General features: G+C 38.8%; 3 protein-coding genes across 3 annotated transcripts; all 3 read right to left on the bottom strand.

Annotated features, from left to right (window-relative positions):
- Positions 1–88: 88 nt before the first annotated feature.
- On the bottom strand, positions 89–1,634 carry LOC103832170 (pentatricopeptide repeat-containing protein At1g77170, mitochondrial). Its single transcript, XM_009108133.3, has one exon. It carries the CDS (start codon positions 1,577–1,579, stop codon positions 164–166), a length of 1,416 nt encoding a protein of 471 aa, XP_009106381.1. The 5' UTR covers positions 1,580–1,634; the 3' UTR covers positions 89–163.
- On the bottom strand, positions 1,607–4,162 carry LOC103832171 (SNW/SKI-interacting protein). Its single transcript, XM_009108134.3, has 2 exons — positions 3,983–4,162; positions 1,607–3,698 (listed from the first exon to the last, which is right to left on the bottom strand). The coding sequence occupies exon 2, from the start codon at positions 3,682–3,684 to the stop codon at positions 1,852–1,854; it is 1,833 nt and encodes a 610-aa protein (XP_009106382.1). The 5' UTR covers positions 3,685–3,698; positions 3,983–4,162; the 3' UTR covers positions 1,607–1,851.
- Positions 4,163–5,796: 1,634 nt separating this feature from the next.
- On the bottom strand, positions 5,797–11,410 carry LOC103832172 (ethylene-responsive transcription factor ERF037). Its single transcript, XM_033275515.1, has one exon. The coding sequence runs from the start codon at positions 7,887–7,889 to the stop codon at positions 7,152–7,154; it is 738 nt and encodes a 245-aa protein (XP_033131406.1). The 5' UTR covers positions 7,890–11,410; the 3' UTR covers positions 5,797–7,151.
- Positions 11,411–11,442: the final 32 nt, after the last annotated feature.

Below are 11,442 nucleotides of genomic sequence, written 5' to 3' on the forward strand. Positions count from 1 at the left end.
GAAGCCACGATTTGGTTAATTATGTTGATGATAATGATGTTATTGTACTTGCAAACTATCCCACTAAGTGTAAGCAGAGACAAAGATGTAAAGCCTAATGATAAAAACAAAAGTAGATCAGGTTTGAAAAAGAGACACTTATTAGTTAAGCATGTGATCATTATTAGAGTATCATCGTGGAGCTATAAGCAGGAACCTTGACAAGCTTATTCTCCTTCATCAACTTCCTAACCCTCTCAACATCTTTCCACATCTCTCTCGATGCATACACATTAGCCAAAACCACATACACACCATCGTTCCACGGCTCAAGCTCAACCATGTGCTTAGCCACCCACTCAGCCATCTCAACATCCCCAAACTTCTCACACCCACCCATCAAACACCCCCAAACCACCACGCTAGGCCTCATCGGCATCCCTTCCACCACTACCTTAGCCTCCTCGAGCCGCCCGTCCCGGCTCAGCAGATCAACTACGCATCCGTAGTGAGACAACCCCGGTTCAAAACCGAACTCAGACTTCATCGTTTCGAAATAGCCTTTCCCTTCTTCCACAAGCCCTCCATGGACGCAAGCACTCAGAACACCAAGGAACGTGACACTGTTTGGTCTCACGCCAGCCTCTCTCATCTGACGAAACCCTTCCAAAGCCTCCACCGTCCTCCCGTGAGCTGCGTAGCTCATGATCATAGACGTCCACGAGACGACGTTTCTCTCAGGCATCTCCTCAAACACTTGACTCGCTAAATCCATACGCCCACACTTCCCATACATGTCAACAAGCGAATTCATCATCATAACATCAGACTTCTCTTCAGGCTTAGCCTCAAGAACGCATCTATGCAGCTGAAAAGCCAACCCCAAGTCCCCCAAGCCACCGCAAGCCGACGTCACGCTCACCATAGTGAAATCATCAGGCTCAAACCCGTTCCTTTTCATCTCAACAAACATCTCCACAGCCTCCTTGGCACGCGCCGCTTGGTTCAACCCTCCGATAATCGCGTTCCAAGACCCTAATTTTCTCTCGGCATTTTCGTCGAACACCTTACGCGCATCCCTAACTTTCCCTGCTTTACAGTATAAAGTGATGAACCCGCTCTCGCAGAACTCGTCGCGCGCGAACCCTAGCTTCACCGCGACGGAGTGAAACTGCTTCCCCAACGGGAGATCGTGGATTTGGACGGCGGATTTGGTTACGATGGGGAGAGTGTACCGGTCCGGTTTAACGTCTGATCTCACCATGTCGATGTAGAGTTGGATTGCGTCGAGAGGGGAGTCGTGGCGGAGGTAGGCTCGCATGATGTTGTTGCGTAGGAAAGGGATCGGGTCTTGGTCGAGGATGCGAGATCGGAAGATGTCGCCATGGATGCGGCGGACGCGAGCGAGGCTGTTGCTGTTTGATAGGAGCTTAGCTAAGAACTTGTTACGGTCTTGAGGTGAAAGAGATGAGATAGGGACGAAAGGTTCATCTATGGCCGGAGTAGTGTAATGATTCCGAAGGTGAAAGACGGTGACGTAATGTGTAGCCTTAGTGGTGGTACCATTAAGCCTGCAGACAAGACTAGAGAAGAAGACCATCTCTGTCTTTGGTTTTTCTCCTGATCAGAAATGCAAACAAACATTATATAAAAACCAAACATAAAAGTAGAAAGTTTTATTACATTAAAGATGTTATAAAATAAGCTAAAACTCTTCTTAAAGATCCAAATATAAGAAGTTTTGAAAGACTGTATTTGACAAGTTCAGGAGCCTTCTTACTACTAAAACATAAACACTGAATCAAAAGCAGAATATCCAAATAAGAACTGAACCATGTGTTGGAATCGAAAGATCAGTTGTGCTGAGACTTTTTAACGATCACCACGTTCGAAATTGATCTTGGTTCGACCAGAACCACCATAGTCATCGCGTGAAGAGCTGCCGCCACCGCCGCTTGCTCTCATAGTTCCACCAGATCCGATTTTGTCCAAAGGCTTCTTCTTGCCTTTGTTCACGTCAGACACGAAACGGTCCAGACCGAAAGGATCTTGTTCTTCCTTCTCGAACTCCACAGGTCGTTCTCTCTTGCCCGACCTCTCGGAAGCACCGGTGAAAGCTCTGTCTGGTTTGAACCTCTCGGTGTTCTTGAGCTTATCGAGCTGCTCGTCTGCGTTTCCGTACATTTCTTCATCCGTATCCTTCTTAGGCTTGTAGAGCGTTGAGAGAGTGGGTTGTGCAGTGAACAAGCCTTTGTCGTATACGTTGTACTGGTCGTCAGTTGCGAAACCTGAATCCATTCCCTTCTCTTGGTTGAAGAGACGTTGATCGTACATAACTTCGCCGCCTTTGCCTCCTGTAGAGGCCATTCCAAGAGCGACTTTCTCGCTGATATCACGGTCTCTGTCTCTCGTGATCTTGCTCTTCTTCCCCATGGCAGCATCTTTAGCTTCCAACCTTCTCTCCCTTTCTCTTTCGTGGCGACGCTCTCTTCGGATCTCCTCCCTCCGCATCCGATCCTTCTCCTCTCTACTCTCCTTTGGCCCTTCCCTCTCTCTTTCCCTTTCCCTCTCACGGTCACGGTCATAGTCATAATCACCTCTCGGGTCAACACTCTCACTCCTAGCCCTGTCTACAGAGACAGGCATGCTCGCAGGAGCACCAGTTCTCTCAGAACGAGCTTTTTGAGCAAGAGCCCTCAATTCCTGCTCTTTCCTTTCCTTCTCCTTCATCATCATCTCCTTTTGCACCTTTGACCGCATCGAAACTGCCTCCCTAGCTTTCTGCTCAGCAACATAGAGAGCCTCAGATAGTTTGGCAAAGTTATCATTAATCTGAACATCTTGTAAACCTCTTCCATCAGCAGCAAGACGTTTATCAAGAGGGATAGTGTAACCCTTCGGATTCTTCCAGTTAGAGATACAAGGAGGGATCTTCCAGTCTTGCTGGTCCTTGACTGTAACAGGCCTGGGCGGCGAATGCATGACAGGAACAGGAGGAGAGCCAGAAGCCTTGGGGACTCTCTTGTGCTTAAACTTCGGCGGATCAAGAGGATCCACAGGCATCTCCACCATCCTAATAATCCTCTCTTTAGCACCTGAATTAAAAGCCGAAGACTGCTGAGAAGGCTTAAACTTAATAAACTTCGAGTCTCCTGACTGCCTCGGGACATTAGTAGGCTGCGCAGCACTCAGCCTCACATTCACAATCTTCTCCATAGCAGCTTTCGTCTCCTCAGTAGTCTCCTGAATCTGCTTCTGCAACTCCTCCTCTTCATCCACAACACCATCCTCTCCCCCCTCGTTCTTCAGCACCTTGGGGATAATATCCTTATGCTGAGAGTAAACAATCTTCTTCGAGTTCTCATTCTGCCTCACAATAGCGTCAAACATCACATTCCCTTGAGCATCAACAGTAACAGGAAGCGTCTTGGCCCCAGGCTTGTTAGACTTATTCTTCCCCATCCCGAGGGGATACTGAGCAACGTGTATCTCAGGGAAAGCGCCACCGTCTCCAAAATCCTCAGGGTTCCTAGGACGGAAGCCTTGACGCTTCAGGTAAACAGGCACCGCTTTGAAAACCACGGCGGCGGTTTTCTCGGATTCGGACTCGGTGAAACGGTTCTTGAACCATGGATCGTTGGAGTGGTCGTAGAACGTGGCGGCTGTTGATTTGGCCGGAGGTAGACGGTCCTTAAGAGACGCCATAGTAAGCTCCAAACCTGCAAAACAAGAAACAGGAACGATACTAATCAGAACTTACCAGACTCAACGATGTTGATTACACAGATCAATCGAAATTAGGGTTAATGATGCAAAAATTAGATCTCTATAAATTAGGGTTTCTAACGATTAGATCTCAACTAGTTCGGATTACATCCTAACGAATCTGAGCTGGATTCTCCACAAGTAGCGGTTTAACGATCGGTGAGCTTTGAAATCGATAAAAAGCTTTAAAAACAGCAGACTACTAAATCGAGAGAGGAAGATGATGGAAGAAGCTAACCTCGGAGGAAACTAATCGACGGGATGAGCGGATTTGAGAGAGAATAGACGCGGCGGAGGAGCGACGAACGGAGGTGAAGCTTCGTCTCGATGAAGCCTTTAGGGTTTGGTTAAGTTGAAAACATTCTTTTATAGCGGAGAGTTGTAAGTCGGTTATTTAGCGATCCTTTTTCCGGTTTAAGTCGGTTTACGAAACTATAAATAACGATGCTTGGTAGATTCGCGGGCTCGGCCCAGATGCTTAGCAAGTAGACGCCTTAGTAAATGGGCTAAAGGCCCTTAATCAAAGTTTAATATAACTGCAGTTATGGGCTTTTGAACATCTCTATGGCTCATGGAACCCTTCCTATTCGTTAGTTTCATCTACTAGTTCTCTCTTCTAGCTAGGAAAGCCAGTACCTCACAAACAGATTGGATAAATCTTCTAGCTAGGATTGCAGGTTCTGTTCATGTTTAAATTTCTTTGAAAACCATATAATATAATGATCAATGAAAACAATACTCGGAAAAAGTGGATTATTGCACACTTAATTTCATTTATGGTCTCTAATATATTAATGGTTAATGTGTATATATCATTTTCCAGAAATTTTAAATGTACTATATGTTAAGTAATTGTTTCAAATCCATAAATCTCATAATCGGTTTTGGATAAATCCATTTCATAAAGAAAATAAATGTTTTATTCAAGAACAAAAGATACCCATGATAATTCGATCATGCCATCTCTAAGAAACTTTGAATCAACGATGATAGGTTCCTATAATCTATTGTTGATCTAGAAACATGTGATTTGATACCAATTAAAGTCTCTCTTCAAATGAAAGAGAATTTGTTCAAGAACAAACTTAACACACACTTTTCTTTGGGTAGTTATGACTACTTCTTGTTAGATTTTTCATTGATTTAAATAGAAGAGATACATCTTGTCGTGGATTCACATACAAGGAAATGGGAAAGTGGAGAAACTGTTTCCGTGAGAGTAGGGAATCAGATTTTCTTATTTGCAAAACAACTTAAATAAATAAAATAAAAAACTTCTTCATGAGAGAACTTGTGATTTCTCTTCCTACTTGACGTCTTCTCTCCTCCATCTCACTATCTTTGTCAGCACCAACCCTTTTCTTCTCATCAAAGGACATGTCCAGATATCGATCTACAGGAAAATGATGTTGCAACCCTACAGACGACTTATAAGTTATAACCTCTAGAAATCAATGATATACTAACATATTAGCCTCAGCCCCGATCCTACAGACGACTTATGAGTTATAACCTCTAAAAATCAATGATATACTAACATATTAGCCTCAGCCACCGATCTTTAGAAACTAGGAGAATAGACCATGCCCTGGCCACGACTTACCACCTCCAGAAATAGAGGGAATTTTATATCAACATGTTAGACTTCCGTTTTATTACTATGAAAGTCTTCAACTCCACATACTAATTTTAAAATTATTTAGTCGAAATCAACTATCAACATTTTTGAAAAAGGTTTTCAAATAAATTTTCAACTCTTGTTTTTTGGATAGTATAATCTATTAAGTTCCAATCAAGTTTGACAATTTTAATGTGTTTTCTTAAGAAATTAATGGCATAAATATATTGGTTAGAATTACAAGATATATAATTTTTATCCAAATTTTAATAATGACTCTATATATAGAGAGAATAAGCATTTTCAGATCTTGTCTGATGGTCTAGGAGCTGGCTCTCCTTGCAGATCTTTCCCATGCGACAAATTATAAATTTAATTAACAAGTTCTGCATGAGTTCGAGTTCACAAGATGTTTTTTTTTTTTTTTTTTGAAAAAACGATTAACTTTGATAGTTTAGGGGACGATTTGGTTCTTGAAAACCAAAGGCATGACCCTTCTCCTGTAGGATTCGCAACACTTTTTTTGGAAGTTCTATTTCCGATCATTAAGCATAATAATTTACATACATCTGACAAAAGATCCTGCATTATTATAAAATTTATAGTATATAAAATGGGTCCCCATTAAACTATCAAAAAGAATCATCTATATTTGAGCAAAAAAATAAATAAACACTGTGCTCGTGGGTGGAACCTCCGTTGACCGCGGATCCCGATGGCAATGACCTTTTCCTACGGAATAGTTAAATGCATTATTAATTAACGTAACAATTAATTTTAGTTTTTTTTTTTTGAAAGAACAATTGATTTTAGTTTAAGTTAATGTACGATAATAGTTTTAAATGGTTAGCTTAATCACCTCATGTGGCGGGTGTTGATTGAAGTTTTCGTCGAGGAGAGACTCACGCAATACTTGTTAATTTGCGTACGAAAAAAAAAACTGAATTGTTCAAACATAAAATAAAATTTCGTCTAAGAAAAATAGAAACAAATAAAGACTTCTTGTTAATCAACGTCATCGGATTTGCATATGAGTTAGTGCATGCACGTGTTAATTCAATGGTCAAGTCATTAATTACGTCTGACTAATGTCATAAAGTCAAATAAGGATTAAAGCATAAGTATGCTTAATTTACCTGCAATTTGGTTTTGGCAGAACAATAAGTTCTTACTTCTCTTGTACAACAATTTTTGATATTTAATCCATTATAGCAGGGTATAAATAGAGTTTTAAACGCAAAAGTGTAAGCTTTTCTTTGTAATTTTTAATACACAATAATTCATCTGAACTAGTTAGCTCGATCTAACAAGAGAAATTTTGTGAATTAGATTCAGAGGATGATAATAAACCAATAATTAAGTACCAAGTTGGAAAAAGATTCCATATATGCCAGCTAAAAAACTATCTGAGAACACATGATTTAATTAATTATACAAATTAAACATTCAAACTAAAAAAGGTATACCAGCCTATTATACCTTCATATAAATAGTTCAATGCTCGAAATATTCACCTACAAACATTTATGATGTTGCTAAACCTACAAAATAAAAAACAGAAAATAGTTATCCTACAATCATATTGGCCTGTTAGGTATTGCATGCGTGACTTGTTTTAGCTTTTTTTTTCTAGAAGATCCGATCACAATACAAAAAGAACTATGAAACATATATTATTTGATAAAACCAGGTTTAATCGAGTATATTAAACACTGTTGTGAAACCAATAATTAAATAAACCTCAAAGAAAATGGTCTACAATGGAAAAGAAAAAACAGGAGAAATTAAACTAAGGAAAAAGACAAAAGTTGGAAGAGTCAAAAGGTTCACCCATCGAAGTGCCAGTTTCGTCGCTGTGGTGATAAAAGCTATAACAGTTATTAAAATACCAAGGCGAACTAGGTGGATACGCCGGGTCAACGTACACGAACTCGCTCCACGGCTCATCGTAACTCGTCTCTAGACTCGGCAACTCGACTATCTCGCTCAGTTCTTCCGCCGTTGATGATGCTGCTTCTTCGCTCGACGGTGACAATGTTGAAGACGATGTAAACGACAAGTAGCTACTTGAAGAAGATAACTGCGACTCGGGGACAACGGTGGTGGGATCAGAGATAACGCCGGCAGAGGAGGAGGAGGAGGAAAAGTCCATGGCGGCGGCTACGGCGGCTGCAGCTTGAACGTCGCGTGGAGAGGAGGAAGCTGGACGAGGAAGGAAAGTGGCTAGCTCCGGGAAGTTGAGGACGGCTGAGGGTCCTTTGATGGTTAAAGCAGCTGCGTCGTGCGCACGCGCCGCCATCTCCGCCGTGGAGAAGGTGCCGAGCCAGATTCGGCTCTTCTTGCGTGGCTCGCGGATCTCGGAGACCCATTTGCCCCACGTTCGCATCCGTACGCCTCTATAACACGGGTCGGGTCTAGCCCGTTTCTTCTTATTTGTTCGATGGGTCTCTTCATCTTCTCGGTGGTGATGAGTCTCCTCTTCCACCAGAGAAGGTTGTTGGACGGAGGAAATGGATAACTCGGTCATTGACACGTAGGTTTTGATGACTCAGTGAGTGTGAGGAGAGTACGTACGTATTAGGTAGGGTTTATATAAAGGCTTGAGAGAAAGAGATTGAGAAAGTATTGAAGTGAAAATGTTGAAGTTAGGAAAGGACAGTGGATCGCATACTTGTGATGACAGGTATGTTCACACCTACGTCAATATATATACTTGAAAATGACTCATTTAATTTAATTTTCTTTTATTTAATGTTTAGTATTTTTACACTAGGGCAAGTAAATGTTTATTTATCTTTTCGTGATAACCTATGCATGGTCCATGGATGAACTTGATTGTTTGAATATGGGCTAAAATTCCATTATGCAATAGCAAATGGAGAATTGTTAGAATAAAATAAGACCAGCAGGATGTTGATAAAACACAATATACTTGTAAAATATTGAATATATTACTATAGGGATTTAACAGTTTTACGTGCTGGTGATATGTACTACACTGGGTAGATTGTTTTCCGATTTTAATTAATGCTTATATTTGAAACACTGTATGCTAATATCAAAATGGAGAGATAGAACTAGATAATATATATACTTATATTTTGTCTTGTTGTGAAAAGGAATAAAATGATGCAGCGCTATGGTATATCGTAGAAATTAAATGTTTTTCGGTGGAAATCAAGTGCCCCAACTAAACCCGAGCTGGTATTCTATCGAGAACTAAAGCTTTCATATTATACTCTACTACCATAAATAGCATAATAGTAATTGATCTTTTTCTTCGTTCGTCATTGATGCTTTGTTGCTTGCACCTTTCTATGACCTACTTTGTTGAAGAACAAATAGGTAGATAATCTATTATACGGTATAGTTATATGAATTTCCTAGTCTAGAAACTCGGGTTTTTAGGTTTAGACTTGATAAAAATGCAAATAGACAGATCATAGAGTATGATTTACTGTTAGGTTAGAAACTAATTAGAAGGAAGGGAAGAGGAAAAGAGATAATTAAAGAGACCCACAAGGAGTGAAAGCTCTTTGCCCCATCTCAGCATGGCATTTCTGACAACTGTCAACACCCTTCTCACATGCCTTTATTTTAAAGTCTCCCTAATTTCTACTATTTTATTATTTAGCATTCTTCCATAGAATTCGATATTTAATGCTTATTTACCACACATATATCATCATTATTTGAATACACCTCACTGTTTGTTTTTACTTCAACTTCTTTTTTAGGTAGTCGTTTTGATCGTGACGTTTGAGTACCTGACGAGAGTATCATTGTTATGTATTTTGATATCAATGCTAGATCGTAGCCATTATAATTGTGATATTAATGTTACAAACGTGTCGTTTTCTTACGAATGGTAAATACAATATGTTACTATGTCATATTGTATTTTCTAGACAGCTATTTATGTGTCTATCTCTCTGTGTATGTTTATATTTTATAATGGTTACGTTAATAAAAAGGCCGGTGTAAAGTAGTATATTTTAATACTCAGAAGTAGTATTTCTAGGTAGTGTTCGCTTCTATATTGCAGTATGAACACTGGTATTCAAAAACTAACTTACATGGATTCTGTTGAAAGTTTTATTTAATCCTTACGCTACATATATTGAATTGATGATGATAAACAAATGCGAAAGGAAGGCTCACTGACTAAGTTGAAATATAATTTAATATACCAATAAATAAAATCGAATGAATATACATTTTATTATATTAATTTCTAAATTTATGCTAACCAAAAAGTCCCGAACTATACTTAGAATCTGCTCGGACAATTATAAACATGATAAATTAGTATTTTTCGGCTGTTGTAACAGAGTTTATAGCTAGTTAATTAAACTCAGTACATAACTATACAATTTTTTGAGAAAGTATACTATACACAAAATGGTTTGTTGAAGATAAATATGTACGTAGTTTTATTATGTGTTTAGTACATAGTTGAAAATAGATATAAGTTACCTTGAAATAAGATATTAATAACATGGCGTGCCACGTGCGTTACGCTAGGGTTTCCATGCTACCATCAATTACGTAACGAATTCATTATCATTTTTTTCTCATTATGAAAATCTATCAGCATCCATCCCTCGCACTAAATTGTTGTGATATTTTTAGACGAAAAATATGTGTGTGTGTCGTGTGTATCACTATCACTATCATATAGTATGTTACTCCATGCTATTAATCGACCTGCCCGTTTTCCTCTTGCTCTATAAATCTGTTTCATTTTCCATTGTTTTGTTTGCATAAGTTGCATGGAATTATAGTTGAGCTCATTAATGTCTCAATTCATAGTATAGACACATTATTAGTCAAATTCGTTAACACCTACATAGATATTATCGTCAGAAATATTGGTCACGAGTAATTAACTAGTAGTAGTATACTTCAGCATTTAATTATATCAGCTTATCAATGATGTACAATACTATCCCATCTTATTAATCACAATTAATAGATTTTGGTTTACCGGAAAACATTGACCTAGATTGATCTAGCTAGATAATAGCAACATAACCTAATCCATAAAAGGCGTCGTGGTCGGGAGTGCCCGCGGATATTTACGATGGCTGAGCTCAGGCTTATGGCACCACATGTAAATAAATAAACAAACAAACTAGTAGCAATAAATTAGTATGAAATTAGTTTAAATTTTGATTCAGAAAAATTTTGCTATAAAAGTTACATTGGTTACTCAAATTAATGACGATATTTATATTATAAATGTCAGATAATAATTTTATCGTCTATGGTGATAATTTTTGTTTGTATGGTGTCATCCAACATATATGAATAACTAGGGAACTAAAAGAAAATCATTGATTAGGTTAGTAGATGAGAACAATCAATGGGCTGGGACCATTTTGGGCCTACAAGCATAAGAGGTTAGTTAATTGTGGGCTTTAAATAAATGGGGCCCAATTGAACCCCTAAATTTTCCAACTTTCACAAATTTGACCACACAATCTCAACAATTCAGTACATACTCCCCGTCCTTCTTCACTTGTCATGGACATAATTATAAATCGGCACGCACCTAACCAGTAAACCACTACCAGGCCAAACATCTACACTATATATGGTCTATACATTCGTGTTTGCACACTAATTGAATATTTAATTCTTTCACCTACTGAATAGTTGAGTAAATTATTTATCTGCGAGCTTCATTTATTTTTCATCGACCTCACAAATAAATGATTTAATAGAATCTCGTTTTGTCAAATGTATCGCGAATGCTATTTTATTGTTTTAGTTAAAGAGTTGTTAACTTTAGGTGTGTTTCTCAAAAAAAAAAACTTTAGGAGTGGATTTTTTTTATAAACATAAAATGCAAAACTAGCATGTGAATAATTGATACTGGACCGCAAACTCAAACTCACTGGTCAAATCATGAGACTTTACAAGTGTATCAACATCAAATCATCAATGCTAAATCGATCCATTCATATTCTGTTGGCACATATCATTCTCACATAACTTCTTGGAATAGAGTATGTCCACCATAAACTCATAACCATAACGAATGGTACTATTATTATTTTTGGCACGAAAGAAGGTAC

Source organism: Brassica rapa, chromosome A07 (genome assembly GCF_000309985.2).
Source record: "Brassica rapa cultivar Chiifu-401-42 chromosome A07, CAAS_Brap_v3.01, whole genome shotgun sequence".
Taxonomy (NCBI): domain Eukaryota; kingdom Viridiplantae; phylum Streptophyta; class Magnoliopsida; order Brassicales; family Brassicaceae; genus Brassica; species Brassica rapa.

What these genes read in the sequence shown, in the direction of transcription:
- LOC103832171 (XM_009108134.3), bottom strand. Translation starts at nt 3,684, where the DNA reads ATGGCGTCTCTTAAGGACCGTCTACCTCCGGCCAAATCAACAGCCGCC.
- LOC103832172 (XM_033275515.1), bottom strand. Translation starts at nt 7,889, where the DNA reads ATGACCGAGTTATCCATTTCCTCCGTCCAACAACCTTCTCTGGTGGAA.
- LOC103832170 (XM_009108133.3), bottom strand. Translation starts at nt 1,579, where the DNA reads ATGGTCTTCTTCTCTAGTCTTGTCTGCAGGCTTAATGGTACCACCACT.